The sequence below is a fragment of the Mixophyes fleayi genome, chromosome 11 (genome assembly GCF_038048845.1).
Source record: "Mixophyes fleayi isolate aMixFle1 chromosome 11, aMixFle1.hap1, whole genome shotgun sequence".
Taxonomy (NCBI): Eukaryota; Metazoa; Chordata; class Amphibia; order Anura; family Limnodynastidae; genus Mixophyes; species Mixophyes fleayi.
The window spans coordinates 12,002,873-12,027,889 of NC_134412.1; the positions used below are offsets into that span (position 1 = coordinate 12,002,873).

The 25,017-nt window shown below is 38.6% G+C and overlaps 1 protein-coding gene across 1 annotated transcript in view; it reads right to left on the minus strand.

Moving 5' to 3' along the window:
* LOC142107465 (sialic acid-binding Ig-like lectin 16) overlaps window positions 1–17,763 on the minus strand; it is a 61,544-nt gene extending 43,781 nt beyond the window's left edge. The window contains exons 1-7 of the mRNA XM_075190901.1: window positions 17,625–17,763; window positions 12,186–12,290; window positions 9,784–10,155; window positions 7,152–7,451; window positions 5,263–5,292; window positions 2,746–2,868; window positions 1,788–1,840 (exon numbers count right to left, since the gene is read on the minus strand). Of these exons, the coding sequence (XP_075047002.1) occupies window positions 1,788–1,840; window positions 2,746–2,868; window positions 5,263–5,292; window positions 7,152–7,451; window positions 9,784–10,155; window positions 12,186–12,261 (954 nt within the window). The 5' untranslated portion in view covers window positions 12,262–12,290; window positions 17,625–17,763. The remainder of the gene's footprint in view (window positions 1–1,787; window positions 1,841–2,745; window positions 2,869–5,262; window positions 5,293–7,151; window positions 7,452–9,783; window positions 10,156–12,185; window positions 12,291–17,624) is intronic.
* Between the last annotated feature and the right edge of the window lie 7,254 nt (window positions 17,764–25,017).

Consider the following 25,017-nt stretch of genomic DNA (forward strand, 5'->3'; position numbering starts at 1 on the left):
GAGAGAGAGAGACTGACTGACTGACTGAGAGAGAGAGACTGACTGACTGACTGAGAGAGAGAGACTGACTGACTGACTGAGAGAGAGAGACTGACTGACTGAGAGAGAGAGACTGACTGACTGAGAGAGAGAGACTGACTGACTGACTGACTGAGAGAGAGAGACTGACTGACTGACTGAGAGAGACTGACTGACTGAGAGAGAGTGACTGACTGACTGACTGAGAGAGAGAGACTGACTGACTGAATGAGAGAGACTGACTGACTGAGAGAGAGAGACTGACTGACTGAGAGAGAGAGACTGACTGACTGACTGACTGAGAGAGAGAGACTGACTGACTGACTGAGAGAGAGAGACTGACTGACTGAATGACAGAGAGGGAGACTGACTGACTGACTGAGACTGACTGACTGAGAGAGACTGACTGACTGAGAGAGAGAGACTGACTGAGAGAGAGAGACTGACTGAGAGAGAGAGACTGACTGAGAGAGAGAGACTGACTGAGAGAGAGAGAGAGAGAGTGACTGAGAGAGAGAGAGACTGACTGAGAGAGAGAGAGACTGACTGAGAGAGAGAGAGACTGACTGAGAGAGAGAGAGACTGACTGAGAGAGAGAGAGACTGACTGACTGACAGAGAGAGAGAGAGACTGACTGACAGAGAGAGAGAGAGACTGACTGAGAGAGAGACTGACTGACTGACAGAGAGAGAGAGAGACTGACTGACTGACTGACTGACAGAGAGAGAGAGACTAACTGACTGACAGAGAGAGAGAGAGAGACTGACTGACTGAGAGAGAGAGAGAGAGACTGACTGACTGACTGACTGACAGAGAGAGAGAGACTAACTGACTGACAGAGAGAGAGAGAGAGACTGACTGACTGAGAGAGAGAGAGAGAGACTGACTGAGAGACTGACTGAGAGAGAGAGAGAGACTGACTGAGAGAGAGAGAGACTGACTGAGAGAGAGAGAGACTGACTGACTGACTGAGAGAGAGAGAGACTGAGAGAGACTGAAGGGCAAGATCCAGAGCTTGTAGCTGGGCATGGCGATCATGCCGCTGACATTCATCCAGGGGTACTTTATGGATTTAGTGGGGATAGCACAGAGAAATTCAGAGCATTTCTCCAGAATTCTCTGACTGTTGCTCTAGCTGTAATAGTGGTCAAATATTTCAGGTCAGAATATCGGAAGGAATAGGAGCTATCAAATACCATTGAAGTCATGGACAGTAAGACATAAAACAAAGATCTGTACACAGATTAGATTGCAATGTGAATATATAGATGACCAAATATGTACTAAAAACTAGGCATTTATAGTCATGAGCAAAGCTTATATAATGGCTGCAAGTGCCCAACTAAAAGGGGACAAGAAGCTATTCTTTATAATTAGAGAAGAAATAGAGAAGCTATTTTCTATTTATTGTCCCCTTAGTAAAGGGGACAAGAAATAGAAAAGCATAGGACAAGTAAGCTGTGACAATTTATTTGGAAAGCCAAAGTTTTTAGATTGGTTTTAAAAGGCAAAAGGTGACCAAGCTGTGATCAAGTTGTGTACAAGGAACCAGCGGTCAGAACATTTCTCAGTGGAAATCTTCTTACAAAGGCTGCACAATAGTATAGAACTGACTGAACAGAGAACAAGGGACGGAAGTAACTAATATTTCATTATAGTATAGAATTGCTTGTAGCTATAAATATTTGCATAAAATATAAAACTAAAAGTGACATGAAACATACAACTACCGATGCTAATGCCACTAATACTGACACATAGTATCATACCTGGTAGGTAGGTTCTGTTTCTTCATGTTCATTCTGCCCATTCTGCCCATTTCCTGGAGAACAATTAAAATAATTACTGTATGAGTATAGCCTACGTAAAGAGCAAATTTACCAGCTCATAATTACTGTAAGACTTAGTATACACAAATGTTATCTAATATATAAATGCTTAGTGGCAAAAAAAATCAGAAAGGGCTGAAATTTGGTATACTAAGATGCTTTTAATTTGTTAATTTAATTTGTTAATTGTTAAAAGTGTTTATAAAGATTTTAAAAATATATATATATATTTCTTGAAGGAGAAGTGACAGTTGGGAGTGGTTGGTGGTTGCCGGGGGTGACAGTGGGGAGTGGTTGGTGGTTGCCAGGGGTGACAGTGGGGAGTGGTTGGCGGTTGAGGCCTGGGCTATGGCCCAAATGCATGACAAGAACCTTTTTAACACCTTAAGTAGCTTTATTTGACTAGAATGCATGAGTATCATGCATGGGTTAACTTGTATTAATATATATATATATATATATATATATATATATATATATATATATATATATATATATTTATTTTAATGAGCATTCTCAAAGTCTAAACTCAATTTCACAGTCCAAAAAATAATCTAATCAAGTGGATCAGTGCCCACAATATCTGACACGTGATCATGTCACCTTTCTGTGCATTATGTCAATTGCCTGCTCACCAATTGTGATAAATTCTCAGCCTGGTCAGTCCATAGGCACAGGGCAAGAGTTGGGTAGAGAGAAGGCGATCTTTGCAAAGTATAGTGTAGGAACACAGGAACACCTCATTTTGCCGATCAGTGCACAATTGAAATTACATTTTCTCAAGCATTTAATTCTGCAGCAGCTCTGAGATTGCAGTAATCAGGACTTGTGCTGTACACTGTGTCTACATGGTCTCATACACATCAATAAATATTGATTAAAATACAGTATAATTTACCTAAAAGTCTTTTCTCCATGTATCTCTTAAGAAAATAATAGAGTCCCAGTGAAATGAGGAGTAGGAAAATGATGTTGCCAGCTACAATCCCAGCAATTAGTTTAGAATCCATACTCCTACAATCTAAAAACAAGCATATATGAGTTAGAGCATCATTTAGTAGATTCTTATAGTAGATGGGTAATGTTATGGAAGACTTGTTTCTTAATTCCTCTCTTTCCCTTAAGTGCAGAGGACACCAATGTCTCAGTTTTCAAATCACCTCCTTGTTTTGGGCACTAGATGACCTAATTCTTGGAATTCTTTCTGTGCTGAAACTCAGATATGTGATAAACTGAGTTAGTAAGGAAAAAGCTCAGCCCTGTTTTACTATAGTTCAGAATTTAAAGGGACTAACTTACTGTGTCACAGCGTTCAGCATTTCTATGTATATTTTTCAACCCCTATGGCAATGGGGTTGTGGATTTGACTAAGGCATGGCACGGGAGCTCGACAGAGCAGATTAGAGTATGTCTTGGTGGGTCAAAGGTCTCGCCAAATGTGTCCTGATTGTTTATTCAGCAATGTTGGGAGGCATGAAATGTGCTAGAGAGCCATATTGTGTCAGTCTTGAGAGAAAGCATAAGATAGTAGGTTCCACTATATATAGTAGCTCAACTAGATAACCCATGTAATAGCAGTGCTTACAAATTATTTTATGGAAAGGGCTACATAGTTGTTAGAAATACATGATTATGTGATGTATATCTTTAGAAAATAAGGTATATTGTTGAGGGCGTTGAGTGAGCTGAGGGATACAAAAATTCCTAGACAATCTTTGGCTCTACAACTCTACAAGCTTGAGCATCAGACAACTTTTCCCACAGACTGACCTCTGTATGCAGCCTTGTTCTATAGCAGTGCTAGCCAAACCCATTTGTAGTTGAGATTCCAAGTGTCAGTGTGCCATTCTTATGGAACCCCAAGTGTCAGTATTCTATTCTTATAGAACCCCAGGTGTCAGTGTGCCATTCTTATGGGACCCCATGTGTCAGTGTGCCATTCTTATGGGATCCAAAGTGCCAGTGTGCCATTCTTATGGAACCCCAAGTGTCAGTGTGCCATTCTTATGGGACCCCAGGTGTCAGTGTGCCATTCTTATGGAACCCCAAGTGTCAGTGTGCCATTTTTATAGAACCCCAGGTGTCAGTGTGCCATTCTTATGGAACCCCAAGTGTCAGTGTGCCATTCTTATGGGACCCCAAGTGTCAATGTGCCATTCTTATGGAACCCCAAGTGCCAGTGTTCCATTCTTATAGAACCCCAGGTGTCAGTGTGCCATTCTTATGGAACCCCAAGTGTCAGTGTGCCATTCTTATGGGACCCCATGTGTCAGTGTGCCATTCTTATGGAACCCCAGGTGTCAGTGTGCCATTCTTATGGAACCCCAAGTGTCAATGTGCCATTCTTATGGAACCCCAAGTGCCAGTGTTCCATTCTTATAGAACCCCAGGTGTCAGTGTGCCATTCTTATGGGACCTCATGTGTCAATGTGCTTTTTTATGGGACCCCAAGTGTCAGTGTACCTTTTTTATGCCCCAAAAGAAGTGATTTGCTATAGAAATATTGAATATGAGACAATCAGGGGATTTCATATATGCACATTCTAGGAGACCACTTGAGGTTTCTACCTTGGTGTCAGTTAACAGTGAGCATCTTAATTCTCTCCCTCAGCAACCTCCCCCCCCACATCTGTATTGTCCTAAATTTAGGAGTGTTATTAGGAATCACTTCTCAATTATATTAGGCAAACAGCCTCACAATTTAGGTTAAGTAAACCCCATTGTACAAATTACAGCTATGGTTATTTATTTTGCTACAGACTTACAATTTAATGTTCATTGACAAAACACACAAATGGACGCAGCTCAGGGAACTAGATGTATTACCATGCTATCTTACTCATGCCAAATGTTTTTTCCTCTAAGTACATTAAGCAACAATACTGTGAAGTGATGACACAACATTGCCACAATATTTAACAATTGCTGTGTTCAGAAGCACCCTTGGCAAAGTAAATTGTGCTACTAAGTTTAGTACTGCCATATAGTTTGCAGGAGAGAAGAAGTGTGTAAAGATGAGGGGGGGAAAAAAAGTATCAAGTTGCGATTTTCCAGCGGGTTTGAAAAGTGGAGATGTTGCCTAAAGCAACCAATCAGATTCTAGCTGTCATTTTGTAGAATGTATTAAATAAATTATAACTACAATCTGGTTGGTTGCTATACACAACATCTTTTCAAACGCAATGGAAACTCGCAGCTTGATACATTTACTCCAAGGTCTTTATGTCTTGATGAGTGATGAGATAAGTCATAATATGATAATGCTTATTTCATCATCACACCCTGCCCACTCAGTGTTCACCTGCCTTGCTTTGTATACAGGTAAACAACCTTCTGGGAGAGTTTCCTGCTGTTTTATGGTGCAGGAGGTTCAATCCTAATACCAGGAAACAATATATATATCATGTAAACTTACCTGATGGAGGAGTATCTGAGGGGGATTTATCTGAAAGAAGAACACATAAAATATAAATATTATTAAGCACATCATACAAGCAGAGGTTGATGTTTTTACTAGACAAAGTCACCTTATATGGTCAATTGTGCAAGCTCAATATTTTACTAAGCAGAATAGTATTTGATCAATTGCCTACAATGACATATATTGCTTGTAAATGTTGAATAAATGCTGAATATGGAACAATATAAAATGGATATGACATTTATTGACCATATAAAACAAACACACTATTGTATGTATAATCGATCATAGGTTGGATTTTAAACGATAACCACCAATTTAACCAGGCAATAATTAATTGGATAATATGCAATAATAAACACAAATGATCGGTTTAACTAAACTGGCTGTTGAAGTCCAAAGCAGATAAGTTCGTACACATCCAAAAGGCTCATGTTAATAGTTCTGCCGTATGATCCAGAGAATTGTAAATAATGTTTAACTGAAAGGGAGAATCTCAAGTCGAGACTTCCTAGACTTACTGATCAAGTAATTTGTATGAACCTATGATCGACTATACATACAATAGTGTGTTTGTTTTATATGTTCAATAAATATCATATCCATTTTATATTGTTCCAAATTCAGCATTTATTCAACATTTCCAAGCAATATAGGTCATTGTAGGCAATTGAGTGCATACTTTATTCTGTTTAGTATCTGTTTTGGGGAAGGGATTCCCTTTTAAGTATAGCTGCCCTTGCCTAATAAGAGTTGAGCACAGCCCTAAATTCTGTCTACAAGCTCAATATTTTGATTTCCTTTTCACCTAAATTGCAGAGTCATGGCTACCAATATTTTTAATCCATGAACAAGAAGATCCTCCCACGATATATGGTTATTCCATCCCTCACTCCTTCTAGCTGACAACTAGAATCTGGTTGTTATGGGTAAAATTGTTGTGTTTCATAAACTTTGCTACCAAAAACAACAGGGGGGTTATCTTTGGCTAGACAGCCCAGTAGGCGACTGTAGACTATGCTAAACAATTTGAATATCTTGCTTCTCTTCTGGCATTTAGAAGAGATGAAGGTCGGTGAGAGTCGAGGCCTCTAAGCTACAGGAAACCTCTATGCTCATATTTATTTATTGTGATTTGACATCAAAATTAATTAAAATTAACCATGACTTATTAAATGCAGAGACAGTGTTCGACAATTACTTCAGTGAAAGCTATCCGAGATAGCTATTTATTTGTTTATCTGTTTTCACTGTTTATTTATATAGTGCCACCATATTACTCAGTGCTGGACAGAGAATATTAAATCATTCATTTAGTCCCTGCTACATTGGAACATACAGTTTAAATTCCACCCACACATATACACTACTGTCAAGTTGGTCGGAAGCCAAACAACCTGAGCAGTCCATGGAAACTCACGCAACCATCCATCCCAACATGTCTGTCACCAACAGCAGGGCAGGGGGCGTAACCATGTCATAAAGGGGGTTGGTCATGTCACAAGGGGGAGTGGCCATATCATCCCCAGAGGGCTGTCTAGCACTGTAAACAGCTTGGCTGCCCATTGCATACTTCCCTTTCCACAACATTTTTACCCATGGGACAGTGGGACAGAGCCCTAAAATTGGGACTGTCCCACTGAAATTAGGACAGCTGGGTGGTATACACAACCATTGGGAGAGCATACAAACTCCACCGCTATAGGACACTGAATCAAACTCATGATCCCAGCACTGTGAGGCAACAATGCTAATTTATATTTCTGGCCTCATATATTTACCATGTCTCTCCACAAAATAAAATCCCTTTTCAGCAGCAGACTGACTTTAGAAGTAATTGTCTTTTATTATAAGTACGTTTTTTGTCGTAAAATGAAACTTGCCTTCCACCTTCAGCAAGATGCTTTTTCTGGAGATCCCGCTGCTTACATAAGTCACTTTGCAGGTTAGCGAAGACTGATCATCTTCAACGGATGGGATAAATGTGATATTGGAATGGTAGGTCCTTGTACCGTCTTCATGATTTACTGTATAACTTTGCATGATTCTTCCGCTAGTGTTTCCCTCCCATGTGATCTGGGGATCTCTCCCAGAACATCTCCCAGGACTGGTACAGGTCAACGTCACCTTCTCACCAGCAACAAAATCCTTCACTGGAGAGATCTCTGGTATGTCCATCAGCTCTACAGAAAGGGATGAATGAATGGAAATGAATAAAGATGGAGCTGTATGTCCCTTCAATAAAACACATTCATTAATTCACTCTTAAGACTGAAGACTTGCACAAAATATTTTTTTTCAATTGCCATTTCCTTATTCCTTCCTTAATGAGCTGTCCCATGTAAAGCAATTGACAAGCCATTTAAATTGAATTTTAAAAAAAAATAATTAAATGACAGCATCACTATTTCATGATATCTTCCCAGCCTCATGCACATAAAATCACCTTCCACCACCACTACATAAAATCACCTTCTACCACCACTACATAAAATCACCTTCCACCACCATTACATAAAATCACCTTCCACCACCACTACATAAAATCACCTTCCACCACCAATCTTTTATGCCAGGGGCAATGATTGGGTCACTTCTGCAAGTTAGTAATAAAAAATAGACAAGACTGAACATCATTTTTATGAAACCTAAAGGTCTTTCCTGGTTAAAAGAAATGAAAGACACATTTCCATTTCTGCTCTTTAACTCCTTATGAGTAGCTAATAGTACACATATTTGGTATCCTTTACGGTTTCTTTGACTATGTATAATTAACCATGGGAAAAGTTTTAGAGAAAATACATTTTGTTTTGCTATTTCTGTTTGATTTTACCCATATACATCACAAAAGAAACATTTAAATATATGTAAATAAAAAAATATAATATTTTCTTAGATAGTATGGGAAATGGAAAAGTAATTAGCATTTATTATTTTTTTTAGTAAGAACGCACAGATCCCAATTATATTAATATTTATATAAAATAGAGTAGATAACCCCTAACTTCTCTCTCTCTTTCTGTCTTTCTTTCTCTCTCTATCCTTCTTTCGCTTTCTTTCTCTTTCTCTCTCTATCTTTCTTTCTCTCTCTCTTCCTCTCTCTCTTCCTCTCTCTCTCTTTCTATCCTCTCATCCTCTCTCTATCTTTCTCTCTCTTCCTCTCTCTCTCTCCCTCAATCTCTCTCTTCCTCTCTCTCTCTCTCTCCCTCTCTGTTTCTCTCTCTCTTTCTCTCTCACTCTTCCTCTTTTTCTCTGTCTATGTCTCTTTCTCTCTCTCTCTCTCTTTTTCTCTCTCTTCCTCTCTCTTCCCCTCTCTCTCTCTTTCTCTCTCTCTCTCTCTCTCTCTCTCCATCTTTCTATCTCTCTATCTTTCTCTCTCTCTCTGTCTTTCTCTCTCTCTATCTTTCTCTCTCTATCTTTCTCTCTCTATCTTTCTCTCTCTATCTTTCTCTCTCTCTTCCTCTCTCTCTCTCTCTCTCTCTCTCCATCTTTCTATCTCTCTGTCTTTCTCTCTCTCTCTGTCTTTCTCTCTCTCTGTCTTTCTCTCTCTCTATCTTTCTCTCTCTCTATCTTTCTCTCTCTCTGTCTTTCTCTCTCTCTATCTTTCTCTCTCTATATCTTTCTCTCACTCTGTCTTTCTCTCTCTCTCTCTCTCTCTCTCTCTCTCTCTCCATCTTTCTATCTCTCTATCTTTCTCTCTCTCTCTTTCTCTCTCTCTGTCTATCTCTCTATCTTTCTCTCTCTCTCTCTATCTTTCTCTCTCTCTCTCTTTCTCTCTTTCTCCCTTTCTCTCTCTCTCTCTCTCCATCTTTCTATCTCTCTATCTTTCTCTCTCTCTCACTCACTCTCACTCTCACTCTCTCTCTCAAATAAGTAGGAGCTGCCTGTGCCTTGAAGCTTTAGGGATTTTGATAGGTTTAAATTAATTTTAGTCTTAATTTTAAATGCTTTTTAACACTATTTAATAAAATAGAGACATATTACGGGATAGTAATTAATACGTATTTGCATTTTTAATTATGGTACTGAATAGTTTAACATATCTAAAATTAAAACTATGTGTCCCTCACCTCTACCTTGTCACACACACATGGGACACACAGACAGACACATAGGGCACACGGACAGACACATGGGACACACGGACAGGCACATGGGACACACGGACAGGCACACACATAGAACAGAAACTGAGAATAACACCCAGTATGCATAAATCTTGCTCTTTCACTAATGGACCTGCCTTTGTTCTGAGATGGATGCTGAGAATGGTTTTGAGTAAAGATGAAATAAGTAGCATAAGAATAGAAGTGCCTGTACGACATATCATTGTACAGCTGCCATTTCAACCACAGTGTATATGTTATTGGATGTGGGATTTCAGTTCCACTGAACATGTGAGCGCCGGCTCACTGGCTCCGGCAATCACATATCTACAGGTACATCTACATTTCAATTACACAAGTGGAAGGAGAAACGAATGAAGCATTGTTATTCCTTGTTGCTCTTACCCACCGATCACATACACATAGGGTTTGTCCTCAATGAAAGAATGTTGAGCCACTGTGTCATCAAATCTGAAGACATAATATCCAGAATCTTCGGGGTTTGCATCATTGATTCTCAGAGAACAATTTCCTTTCCATACTTCTCCCGTTAAAAATAATTTCTCCCTTGTGCCTTGTGTGTCCTCAAAGCCACCATAAAAGGGAAAAAATGTTGTCCTTGCTTTGCCTTCTTTATACCAGATTCCTTTAGCATTCCTTGACAAAGGATATACTGAGGGTGTAGTAAACGTACAGGGAATGTGCACACAGAGTCCCGCCTGGACTGCGATCTTTCGTGGGACTTGTATTTTATATTCTGGCAGAAACTGGGAGTTGGACTCTATGCAAAATAAATACAAAAAGAAAGAAGAAATGTCAACTACAGAAGATGCATTTTGTCTTACTCCTATTTTTCAGGGACATCCCATTCCCATAGCCCATTGTTTTAAACCTTCGACTATGGAGACACAATACGCCTTATGTAGAGTTGGATGCAATTTATACTTACAACATAAGAGTAAGTTGCATGCCGTAGTTTACTCTATATTCAGAGTCGCACATAATATCAACATGTGACACGGTGTTGTCAGACCAACACTATAACATTCGGAATCTCTGGGTCTATGCAATAGAAACATAGAATTTGACAGCGGATAAGAACTGCTTGGCCCATCTAATCTGCTCAATTGTTTATTAACCTATGGTAACCTCAAACCTTATTTGGTCCCTTAAGCGTTGTAAGGATACCCTTATGTCTATCCCAAGCATGTTTAAATTGCTCTACTGTATTAGCCTCTAACACCTCTCATGGGAGGCTATTCCACTTATCCACCACCCTGTCTGTGAAGTAACATATCCTCACATTTCCTCTGAACCTGCTTCCCCCCAGTGTCAGTACATGTCCTCGTGTTCTAATACTTCACTGCCTTTGAAGAATGTTTCCCTCCTGCACCTTGTTAAAACCCTTGATATATTTGAAAGTTCCTATCATGTCCCCCTGTTCCCTTCTCTGCTCCAAACTATACATATTAAGATATTTTATTCTTTCCGGGTAAGTTTCGTGCTGTAGGCCATGCACCATTTTAGTTGTCCTTCTTTGTACAGTCTGTAATGTATTTATATCCTTCTGGAGATATGGCCTCCAGAACTGGACACAGTATTATAGATGAGGCCGCACCAATGACCTATACAGTGACATTATTACTTCTTTCTTTCTGCTATTGATTCCTCTCCCTATGCAACCAAGCATCTGACTTGCCTTCCTCATTGCTTTGTTATGTTACCTGCCTTTAAGTCACCTGAAATAATGAGTCCTAGTCCCATTTCCTCCTCAGTAGTTTCCAGTATAGCGCCATTAATGCTTTATTTAGCCTTTAGGTTTTTGAGACCCAAGTGCATGATTTTGCATTTTTTGGCATTAAACTGTAATTGCAATATTATTAGTACATAAATGACCTCTTATTTGGCTAAATAAGAAGTGTTGAGTACTGCTTTTCATCTGGTATCTTGTTATCAGGTACACTATATTCCAAACAGGACTACTGCAACCTCCTCCTTACTGGCCTCCCCTGCTCCTGCCTTGCCCCCCTCCGCTCTATACTCAATGCGGCTGCGAGACTCATCTTCCTCTCACGCCGCTCCTCCTCTGCCTCCCCTCTCTGTCTTTCCTTACACTGGCTCCCCTTCCCCTACAGAATCCTTTTCAAACTCCTCACCACCACTTACAAGGCTCTCTCTCAGTCTACTGCCCCTTACATCTCTAACCTCCTCTCCATTCACACTCCCGCCCACTCCTTGCGCTCAGCCAATGATCGCCGCCTCTCCTCCACTCTGATCACCTCTTCCCACTCTAGAATCCAAGACTTCTCCCGTGATGCCCCCCTTCACTGGAACGACCTCCCTTGCTCCATTCGTCTCTCACCCAATCTGTGCTCCTTCAAGCGGGCTCTTAAAACTCACCTGTTCCTTAAGGCCTACCAACCATCCACTTAACCTCTCACCTCTTCTGGTTCTCCCCTGACCCCTTTCTCTCTCCCCGTTGCTTCACTGGCTCCCTTATGTACCTGATTCTGTTTACCCTCCCTTAGGATGTAAGCTCGTATGAGCAGGGCCCTTCTTCCCTCCTGTCTCCATACCTGTTCTTCCACTCCGTCTCTACTGTATCTGCCTGCCTGGAGTTTCTGAAGTACTGGTACTTTGTGTTTATTGTTCTGTACTGTCTTACCCTGTATAGTCTACTGTTTGTTTCATGTACGGCGCTGCGGAAACCTTGTGGCGCCTTACAAATAAACGATAATAATAATAATAATAATAATTAAGTTATTGATTTGATTGTTTTATTCCCGAAGTAGTAATCCATACTTTACTAACCTTTCCACAGAAAAGGAAGAACCAATAATATTGCTGTATAACATTTCTGTAGAATGCAGTTACTCATCCGCCACATTGTGATGTTCAGTAAACTCTGGTATGTACCTAAAAAAATACAGTATTAACTTAGTGAGACTCAATATTTTTTGATTGAATAAGGAGAAGTAAACAGAAACATGGTTCATACTATACTATAATACTAATCCATATCAATAATAATTAAAGAATGGCAACTGAAGAACTTTGAGTGTGCATGCCGTATCTTACGTAAAATCGAACTGCGCTTGAGCGAAGACAAGACTTATGCTAGAGAACACAACTGCATGCAATTCATGCTCACACGCAAATGACTCTTCTGTCTGCCTACGATTTGTAGGGCGGAAAGGGGACGGATAGGGGAGGACTAACATAGGCAATGTGCAGTTAGGGTGTGCCAAGGCTGAGTGCACAGACAAACGGCTGATTCAAGCTCTGGGCATCATCATCATCATCATCATCAACATTTATTTATATAGCGCCAGTAAATTCCGTAGCGCTCAGGTACATGTTTTTTAACCGTATGACCTGCTCCAGCTACAGGGAAGGTGTAAGTACCGTGTGATAGTGATGACAGACGTCACGTATGCATGTAACAGCATGTGTTTGCAATTAAGAGCAACTGTAGAAATGCACCTTACGTGAAGCACGACTTAAGAACATCCTGATTTATGTTTTGCATGTAAACAGTAAAATGGAATGAAAAAACTTTTTTTGGAAATATATTTTTATTAATGATTATAGGGCCTGATTCATTAAGGAACTTAGGCAAGAAATTTCTTACTTAAGTCTCCTGGACAAAACCATGTTAAAATGAAAGGGGTGAAAATCAGTTTTGTATTTTGCACATAAGTTAAATACTGACTGTTTTTTCATGTAGCACACAAATATCAACTTTAAATTTCAGTGTACAAATAAGCTGTCAAGTATTTGTGTGCTACATGAAAAAACAGACAGTATTTAAATTACGTGCAGAATAGAAAACTAATTTTCACCCCTTTTATTTTAACATGGTTTTGTCCATATCAGGCATATATTATTAACAGATGTTAATGTATTCATTTTTTTCTTTTGGTGCGTTCTGATGGGACTTTTTATTGCACATATGCATTTTGCGCATCCTGCCGTGTGTTCTGAGTTTGCATACGGCAAGTGCCGTATCGGCAGAGAGTACTTATATCCGTGTTCAACCGGAAATGTTTCTTCAGATTCACTTGTACTTGAATACAGACATACGTGCGTTCAAATTGCATGTGGTTGTTTTAAAACACAATTTGCTTTCCTTAATGAAGCAGGCCCGTACTATCAGGTAATAGAATTTCATATAATTTTAATCCATATTTTATGTTAGGCAAAGCAGCGGCTCCTTTGGAAATCTGTGGCTTCCCCTTTAAGTTTCACAGAAACAATAACACTGACAAGCTTAAAGGGGAAGCAGTTCTGTATTTTTTTTTTATTACTGTCGGTTTGTAGAATTAGTATAATACAGGTGGCCATTCAGCCGAAAAATGGTGTCCTCTGCAGTGGCACATGTGGCAGCCCCCAAAGCCATACATCTCAGGTGCCCTCTTCTACCTATTATGACTGTTTTATCTGTTTCTTCTGAGATCTTCAAGACATTTTTCCAGACAATGATTAAGGGAGGGAATAAGAATGGATTCTGCAAATTTAGCAACTCTCTTTTGCCTTATCAGAAGTTCAAGTCGCCCTCATGATGACAATTGTCAGAGAAGGAAATCATCCCTGATGATTTTGTACATTGTAACTATACTGTGCATGAAAAGAAGTTCTGTCAGTCCTGCTTTGGTGCAAAGTCGCATTAAAGTGCAGTTATTAGAGGGACTATGTTGGCTTCATGGGTTTTGGCCACCAGAGCATCACGAGACGACAATGAGCAACTGATTGGTTTTCGATCTCCACCTTCACCAGATATTACAAGTCAGATGTCCACTCAGTGTCTCAGGCATATAGTATTGGAAAAAATGTGTAGCAATAATTAAAGTGTTCTTGCAGCACCCACCCTGCATTTAATACTGCTTTAGCTGTTCCCAAGTTTGATCTTTGATATGGGAAGAAACAAGAAAAGGATATAAGTGTATAGGTTATTTATCTTTCCAGTACCCCAACAATAAGGCAAACCGAGGGGGGGGGGCGTTACTAGTGCCTGGAAACCCCCCTCCAAGCCTGGCGGTAACAGTAGTACACGCAGCATTGCCCATGTATATTATGGGGATAGGAAGAGTTGGAGAGCAGCCAAGCACTGTCTAAAATTATAGCCACACCCCCATGCATGCTTGTCACGCCCACTGGCAGCGTGGTGTGGAAACCACCCCTCTACAAATCCTGCGCTTGCCCCTGCCAACATGGCAATGGGCACAACGTTCCTTGCCTCTTATCTTCTTTGTGATTGTTGGGTAATCAAAGAGGATGCTTATTTTGCTTAATTATCTCCTCTCCTTTTGCACAGTGAGGGGTTAAACTGCATATTCAGGTGCAGGTAAAGGTGCATTAGTAGTATTAGCATTATGGTATGTATGATTAGAAATGAACATAATACTGTATCTGTAGTAATATTTCATCAATTAAAGTACATGTCACCATCACTAAAAAAAACACAATGAATAAACCTGGAAATAAAGCAAAAGAGAACTTCCAGGAACTTTCGATGTCTTGCTCAACTTCTTCATTTTATATGTGCTTAAGGGAACTGAAAATTACATTTTTTATTTCTGTTGCCTAGACAATTTGACACAAACACATTTTAAGTGCAATCTCTTAGGACGATGCAGCCTTAAATAGTCTTTAATCATGGAAAAGACATTTAATAGTGTTTAGGATGTTTTGCCATGACGCAATACTAAGACTAAACAAAGTATTGGTTTGCTAAATGTTTTTGGAGGAATAAAGTGTTTTCACTTAACCAAAAAAGGAAGTAACCTTCTATAGAGTTACTAATGATATTCTCAACTAATGAATAAATGTAAAAGTTATATTTTTGAGATATTTGACATTGTACTTATTATACAATTGAACTTGTTATTATTGTATTTTATTTCTTCACTATTAGGATACCATTTTTAGCATACAAAGTTTGTATCTCCACAATAGTGGTGTCCTCGCTAGAAACTTATCTATCAAAGCCCCCTGGCCAGTGTTAGCTACAACATGCAATTGTCATTACCATTTACCATTGATCTCTGGAGAAACTGTTCTCCTATTTCTATCACCATCTCGTAAGGCAATAGAACAGGGTCAGCACCAGATAAATAAATTATTATTTAAATGGGAAAAAAAAATTGTAAGTAAAAAAAATGCTATATAATTAGTTGTTTTTTTTTCTAATGTTTACATATATGTTAGTCAAAAGTGGAACTGGAAACAACATACTCTCCATTACAGATTTAGGACTGTCCTGCTCACTCCCACTTCAAACACCATTCTCTTCAAATGTATGGTCTGAGCAAAGCAAGATTCAAACAACAGGCTGCGTGGTGACAATGGGCCTGATTCATTAAGGAAAGTTAAACAAACAAATAAGTAAGTTTTCTTACTCAAGTTTTCTAGACAAAACCATGTTGCAGTGCAAGGGGTGCAAATGAGTCTATTATTTTGCACATAAGGAAAATACTGTCTGTTTTTTCATGTAGCACACAAATACTTGATAGCTTATTTGTACAGTGAAATGTAAAGTTGATCTAGGACATGCCCTACCCCAATTATAAATCTGTCATCACATTTTAAATTTAGCTCCCCCTCCAATGCAGCATGGTTTTTCCTTACTTGCTTACTTTTGCTTAACTTTCCTTAATGAATCAAGCCCAATGTCACAGAGGAGACACGGACACTGTTTAGTGCTACTCAGTGGTCGAAGTGGAAATTTATGGTGATACGGAAAATGTAAGGTAATGGAATTAAATAGCATTATAGCTTTAGGAGAAGTGACGGTATGGCATACTACCATATACCAGCCAAATTCAAGCATTAGAGCTACTGTAATGCTTGCAGGGTTGAAGTGGATGATGGAAAAGCCAAGTGTCCTGCCACAATGATTGCACACAGAGGAGGTATATTACAACGCCCAATAGATGTACACGCCAACATCTCGTTTTTTGGAACGAGAAATTGATAGGCACCAAGTATTGTTGGCTGGTAGAAAAATTGGATAATATGAATGGTTCAGTACAGCAAACATCACTTCAAACTCCATCCTCCTGCCACTCTAGAACCAACACCATCATTAAATATATCTTCTAAAATACTACTTGACTGTTTTTATTATTTTTGTTTGTTAGTTTGTTTGTTTTATTGCTGTCTGAGGAAATGTTACCCTACATGTACAGTACCCTTGTTATACTATGTTATAAGAAAAGATATAAAAAAAAAAACGTTACGTGACTACAATAAATGGGAAGGATTAAGATTGTGGGTCTCTTTTACTTTAGGTTTTTCGTGATGGTGGTGGTATTAGCCGATATTTGTTCAAGTGCGCCTAGATTTATGCCAAAGGTCTTCAGAGGAGGAGAAGTCTGTGTGAGCCGATGGGAGGAGTTGGGCAGAGTAAGTGCAATCCTTGCAGAGTACCTGGTTGGCATCTAGTTTTGCAGAGCAGCTCAATATTTTACTTCACTTTATGTAGAGATTTTATTGAAATTCAATAAAGGGGTGGAAAGGACACTTTCTAGGGGTATTCCTTGCTGTGCTTTCAATAGCGCTTCAGTGGAGTTTCTTTTTGCTTGGTGCCCTCTGACTGATATGAAACCAATCTTCACGAGCGGCACATATCGAGATGAGACTCTGATATTTGCAAATTGCACATAGCATGATCAATTGAGTAGTGATTGACCAAAGATGACAAAGGGCCTGATTCATTAAGGATCTTAACTTAAGAAACTTCTTATTTCAGTCTCATGGACAAAACCATGTTACAATGCAAGGGGTGCAAATTAGTATTCTGTTTTGCACATAAGTTAAATACTGACTGTTTTTTCATGTAGCACACAAATACTTGATAGCTTATTTGTACACTGAAATTTAAAGTTGGTATTTGTGTGCTACATGAAAAAACAGTCAGTATTTAACTTATGTGCAAAACAGAATACTAATTTGCAGCCCTTGCATTGTAACATGGTTTTGTCCAGGAGACTTAAATAAGAAGTTTCTTAAGTTAAGATCCTTAATGAATCAGGCCCAAAATGATTAACTATATCATATGCTCATACACCAATAACTATGCTCAAAATACAGTTAGTATAAAGAGTTAAATATTATGTTTGAAAAAGAATTGCCTATATGCAGCCACACTCATTATATCCAGTTTGTATATTCTTCACATTGACAGCAGGAATATTCATTAAACAAAATATATTGTATAGATATATTTCTAAATGCAATGCCTTTTCTTACCAGTAGGATTTATGTGTCCTTAAAGAATATGTTGTTTCTCTTGTGCAGTCCAGTCTTCAGTATAAACCTTAGTTTACTTTTCTATTATCTTTTAATACTGCAGCTCTTCTCTTCAGCAGTCGCGTTATACAATTTCTCTCCTTAGTTTTGATCTTGGCCTTTTAAATGTACATACTTATTACATTTTATAGAAAGCAGAAGTTGCCTGCCCATTGCATTGTGTAACTGTAGGAAAACCTTGCATTGCTAATATTCAGCGTATCATAGGTATTGTACAACAAAGTCGATGTTTTGTCTGTTTTTCCCATAATCAAAAGAAAATTGCACTAATGTGAATGTTAAGTGTCATTATTGAAGGTCATTAATGATAGACAGACAAAGACAGAAGAGCCTGAATACTAAAATTGGTTTATGGCACATATATATTCAACTGCAACTTTTGCCCTAATAAAGATGATATAGAAATACAGTCTTGACATGAGCACTTCTGCAAAGTCATGGCTAAGTACATCCTACCAATTTCCCCCCCCCCCCTGACTTGCTCTCTAAGACAAGTATGAAATAATTCAAGGAAGTATAAGAAGAGAATAATTGTCACATAGAAGTGTGTCAAACTATTAGCATACATCAATCAATCAATTCATATGTTCTTGCAAACCATTGCCTAAGTGCAAAGGCTTGCAGAGAGTTTTGCACAAGCTGATGGGAGTAGCTGGATAAAGTGAAGACTTTTCTTGCTAAATGCAATGTAGTTGCACCAAATTTTGCGTAGCAGTGCAAAAACAAGATTTCATTTTGTGGAGCGGGATTATTCAGACAAGATAAAGGGGCGGGCATTCTTAACTGTGTAGAAGGACTCACAGTCATTTCCACTATGCAAAAAAACTTAATTTTTTGCATCAGCTCAGAGCTAGTGAAGACCAGACCTCCTCCTATAGACCGGACTTCCTCCTATAGACCAACCTCCTCCTATAGACCAGACCTCCTCCTTTAGACCGGTCCTCCTCCTATAGACCGGACCTCATCCTATAAACCAACCTCCTCCTATAGACCGGTCCTCCTCCTATAGACCGGACCTCCTCCTATAGACCGGACCTCCTCCTGTAGACCGGACCTCTTCCTATAAACCAACCTCCTCCTATAGATCGGACCTTATCCTATAGACTGGACCTCATCCTATAGACCAACCTCTTCCTAGAGACCGGACCTCATCCTAGAGACCAAACCTCATCCTAGAGACCCAACCTCATCCTATAGACCAGACCTCATCCTATACTTCTTATGGAAAACATATTTTGCACATTCCAGAGGCACTTAGTGGAGAAAAGAATTTTTAGGCTCACTTTGCCTAATGTAATAATAATGCTATAACACAGAGAGCAATACATATAATAAAGCCAGCATCGGTTTTCACTCACTCTCATGATTAATTTTAACCATAATTGAAGCTAAACCAAACAGTGATTTAGGCATGGTGTAGCTTGTGCTGCCCAGATTTCTCTGCCTCTCCTCAAAGGTGCACTTTTAGTTTGCCGGGGAGACTCTTGAAATTGGAGAGTAGTTGTACACCTTAAAATGCGCATGGAGTATTACCTAGACTGATGATGGTCAATGTAGCTTCAACGTGGCCCTCCAGCCTTCAAAGGGGCTGTACAGAGGAAGGACAGGCGGCGGAACAGTGCATCCTCCTCCAGGTGGTCGCGTGACCTCCCTGTGTGGTGCAGAGGAGGTTACTTATGCAGAAGTTGGCTGCACCTGTTCTGACCGGGAATTACCTGTTGAAAGGCCGGAGGTGAAGGGTCACATGCTGCTGGTCTAAACACACCTGTGCAAATGTGCAAATCAAAGGCAGCTTCACAGAAAGTTAAAAATGCCTTTTGCATAAAGAACCATTCATGGGATAACTCTGCAATAATTTTCAGGAACAATAAACTTCCAGAATGTAGAAGCAAAACTTCAAACCTGGCAAATATGTGTTGTGTATCATATGTATCACTTAAAATTTCCTTGACCAAAAGTTTATATTAAATAGCTGAGATTAGCTGATCAACAGTCTACACTGTAAGAGAGAGTTTAACAAATCAATCATTTACTTCCAAGTTACAACATCATGACATCACTGATTTACAACTATGGGTAATTCCTCTGAGAGAGTTTCATAGATCTTTTCTTTGTGTCATGAACTTTACCTTACATTCTGTAAAACTATATGCTTTTGCAGCCGGAATAACCTGGTTCTCTGAAACTCTGATAGGTACATTTATGGTCAAATGAGGAGCTATTCAAAGTGTGCCAATTGTCAAAAAAGCTATGTGCCTGGATGGGACCCCACCATCCTACCCTTCACAGAATGGGAACTTTCAGTTTAAGATTTCATTCAGTTCCCCCCAGCACCCTCAGTCTGTGTTTGTCATCTTCATCATATTTCTCTTCTCTAGTTTCTTGAATTCCCTTCTATATTTATTGATATGTGCTGGATCACTTGTGCGCTACATCTGTATTGTTAACAACTCCAACTCCTTCTACTTAACAATACGCCAGTGGTTCCCAAACTGGGTGCTGCAGCATTCTCACAGGGGTGCCGTGGACAAGGCTGGTTGTAAGCAAGGCGGGGGACTACCTGGTAAATATTTTGGCTTAGGGGTGCCTTCAAAAAATTATGGAGACCCTAAGGGTGCCTTGAACTGAGGAAGTTTGGGATCCACTGCAATACGCCATCAGCACATCACAGGCTCCATCAAACTGTTCATCCAAACAGAACATTCTGAATCTGCAAGTCTCATTATGACGTTTACTTTATCCAGTAATCAGAAGGGTGAAATCTACAAAAGTGGAATAAGATCATAGACTATTTTAATAATACTATTTGTAATAAAAAAAACTAAACTTTAACACATGTTAACAAATAAAACAATTTAAAACTAGGAGTCACCATTGTCAATTCAAGATTAAACTCCAAAATTTGGGAATACAGTTTTAAATAAACTCTTTCTAAAATGATAACATCAAACATGATTATACTAAACATATACACTTTTACTAATGCACAGTTACAGATTTCTGCTCTGTAGTCTGATCGGCAGAATCGACAAGTGTCGCACATGCAAATGTTCAATGCTAACTATTCAATACTATCCCGCTTCTGTTTCTGAAAAATTAATTTATTGGCACAGAAAATGAAAAATTACAGCCTCTACATAGTACAAAGATGGACAAAAAAAATCTCTATTCCCTTCATACCACAATATTCAGAATCAGCGAGAGAGATAAAAAGGATTGTGAGAAACCACTGGCATCTTCTTCAAAAAGATGACGCTCTCTCTCAATTCCTTCCAGTAAATCACACAATTATCTTTAGGAAAGCCCCAAACTTAAAACAAAAAATGGTGAGCAGTCATTTACCATTACGGAAGATAACTACAGGAAACTGGCTTACAGAGAAAGGGTAGACCGAAGGTTTTTTTCCACTGCACAAAATTTAAGCTTGTAAAACCACAAAAAATAAGAGTACAAAACCAACAACTCAATTTGAATCTGGAACGACACCCAATTCATACCTGATAAAGGACCATCTTACATGTGACTCCATGGGAGTCATATATCTTATAACATGTCCCTGTGGTCTTCAATATGTGGGCCAGACATTTAGGAAGTTAAAAATACGGATATATGAACACATCAGGAATTTTAGAATTGGCTGGAGACCCACAAGCTGTCAAACCATTTTAAAACGCATCATGAGAAGGATCCAACAGAATTTAAATTTATAGCTATAAAAGCAGTAAAAAAGCATTGGAGGGGAGGGGATTCTAATAGAGATTTAAATCAAGAGGAATCTAAATGGATATATACTTTGGGCACTTTAGCAACTTTAGGGCTTAATATAGATTTTGAACTGAAAGCCTTTTTATAGTCATTTATCAATCTATAAGATTTTGTTACTTTTTCTTGAAATTTATTGAAACCAAAACTTTTAATATTATTACCTTTTTAAATCCGGCAAGAATACCAGGCTTTCTATTTTATTCCTATATTGTTATATAATATGAAATAAACTAGCCCCCAATAGCGATCTATATATCTGCATTTCTTAAAGTTTTTCCACTTTATTTCCATACTGCTAAGTGGCAAATCGGCCCCCAAGAGTGATTCAGTTATCTGTACCTTTTAAAGTTTGATATTTTACATAATCTGCATTTATTATTTTATATATGGTATTGGGAATGTTTGGCTTTCCCTAAGATGAGGCTTTTTATGCATGAACATTATTGTTGTAATAATTTAATAAGCGTGGCTATAGGACATATTTTATTCTCTGTATTGGCAGATTGTTTTTAGTATATGTCACGCTGATTGCTCAAAAAATAGCAGCTGTATATTTTAGGATTTTGACACTATATAAGAGGCATAGGATTGCTCATTGGTTATCCCCTGGCGAAGTCACATGGAGAAACGCGTAGGGTCCAATGAGAATGAAGGACTGTAACTTAGTAACAAAAATCCGGAAGTAGCTGAGACGCCAAACGGTACAGAAACAACTGACCATCTGTTAAGGGGAAAGCATGAGATCTAAGCCCGAAACACCAGCACAAGCGTCCGAGCCGGACAGATAGAAAAGAAAACTTTATATGCACTGCAACACTTACTTAATGTAAGGTCATTTTAATTGTATATTGGAATAAATGTTCAAGCTTTACAACACCATTGGTGCTCCTGCACCTCTCTATTCTCTCTTTTTTTGCATGAGATACCATGGAGAGACCAGGGGAATTTTATGAACAAGCTACCCTTGTGAATCTGGACATTACGCAACACTGAATTTATAGACCAAATGGTTTTGATGTTTATATAAGAACTTGCAGAACTAGTGAATTTGTGTTTTTGCATTGCATGTCTTATTATGCCTTTACTATTTTATATAGGGTCACATTGTATAGGTTGTATATTTTATTTTACTGGCACAGGTTGTACCCTTCCCCCTTTCCATATCCCATCTTATTGCGCATTCCCTATTCTAGATATTGTAATAATTATTTTTTCTTGAAATGTGATGTCAAAGCCCAGCACCACACTCCCAGTCTGACAGAAAGGGGAGAATGTTACCCCCCTTTCTTCCTCCATGAGTAGCCCAAAGTTGAGTGCCTATGGAACTACGGACCTTCCACCAGCCCTGCAACCTCATATGTTAATTAGTGTGTTGTGCGAGCAGAGTATGGGTGGGAAGTACAATCATTCCTGGACCTCCTGATATCAGGAATGGCAACGGTAATGGGAAGAAGAAGAGGTAAATGCTGGCGATGAATGTATTTGAGCGGGTTCCAGACAAGAGGCCTGATTCATTAAGGAACTTAAGTTAAGAAGTTTCTTATTTAAGTCTCCTGGACAAAACCATGTTACAATGCAAGGGGTGAAAATGAGTTTTCTGTTTTGCACATAAGTTAAATACTGACTGTTTTTCCATGTAGCACACAAATACTTGATAGCTTATTTGTACACTGAAATTTAAAGTTGATATTTGTGTGCTACATGAAAAAACAGTCAGTATTTAACTTATGTGAAAAACAGAAAACTAATTTGCACCCCTTGTATTGTAACATGGTTTTGTCCAGGAGACTTAAATAACGAACTTCTTAATTTAAGATCCTTAATGAATCAGCCCCAGGAGTAAAATAAAGTTAACACTTTTGAGGTATTAGCTTACCATTATTAATGTTGCCCCTAAATTCTTCCACCTGAGGAAAAATACTCACCTAGCCTCTTAGCAATATCTATATTCTGAAAGAAAAACTATATGCTAAAACTGAAAAAATATATATATTAGAACACACCTGTCTATTATTGCTTTCTTTCCTTTTCCTCTATATCAGCAATGTTACAAGACAAAGTTAATTAATAATCTTTCCTTAAATCCTCCTGTGTAACTATTCCACAGTTACACAGTCAGTAAGGGTGAAAAAACACAATAGACCACAAAGTCCAATCAGAGACCAGACGAATGCAGACACTTAATATCAAAGGGAATTTACAAACTACAAAAATGCAGAAGCACATCACAGAAGCTCTTTTGTGACATCATAAACCTACTTTCCTCTAAGTGCGCCAGCCGAAAAAATAAGAGAAGATGATACTTCCCTTAAGATAGTTATGGCTACGGAATAATATCACACTCAAAAAATGAGGAAGGACAATCTTACAAAATAAATAAAAAATATTTAAATTTAGGGCAGAGTGTATGTGTATAAACATAAATAAGTTTTTATTACAAAATAAAAAACGCAATGCTTGCTCCAGTACTTACATATATTTAATACTATAAAACTGAATAATGTTAATAGACTGGTGTATGCATTGCTAAATATAAACGTAATCAAAGGTTTTTCAAACTTTAGGAATCCTTAACTTTAGGCAGTTCAAATAAACCAGATGACTTTAAAAATGTAAAACTCTATTGTGACCATACAAAAGTAATGACTCTTTATTACTGTATTGCAAAGTTGCAAGGAAAGTTAGTAAACTGTATTCCTTCTCTATCATGGAGAATACCCAATTATTGAAACACTGGTATGTTTGCTGCACTATTACTTCAGATTCTCGTACAGGTACTTATATGTGATAGAGAAAGAGAATGCGTCCAACTCCACTTATATAAAAATATTGAACCTGCAGCAGTCTAATAATTAGGTTAATATGGGATCGGTTGGCCAGAAAACTAGGACTAGCCTAATGAGTGGAGGCCCACCCACTCGCTTCACTCACTCCAGTTCTAACCCAACTTTTTCAGAACCTGAATAACTACACCAAATACATTACTGAACCATTGTGACTGGTCCATGGGCCCCATCTCCTGGCTCTACAGGTAGATGATTAATTTCCTTCTCCATCCGGTCCCTTCTCCTTTGTCACTGGTTCTAGTAGAGTTGCAGGGACCGGACATCAATCAAATATTAAATAAGTTTGAAACAAACAAGTAAAAGTTCTTATAAACACAATAACACACTGTGTCTGAGTCCTTGGTCTTTTGCTAGTGTTTCTGTTGTCAAGCATATATTTTTATACTGACACTACATTCACAATCCTCTGTTTGTTATCCCCTGTATTTGTGCATTACAGCTCTGACTGACAGTTATCTAACTACTAGTTCTTGTTCCTCGACTATTAAATGATGGATAGTTCTATCATCATCTCACTCTGTGTTCTAGCTTCTATTGTTTGAGCACCATCTGCTGGTATGTTCTTGCACCCTAGTATTCTTGAGTGCCAGCTCTCTATATACCTCTGCATCCCCAAATCTCATTCTGGTTCTAGCTCCCTACACTTTTGGCTTTCTGCATAGATTACGCTGCAGTTTCTTAGAATGTTATTTTTCTTCTTCTAAAAAGGTTCTGAGTAATTC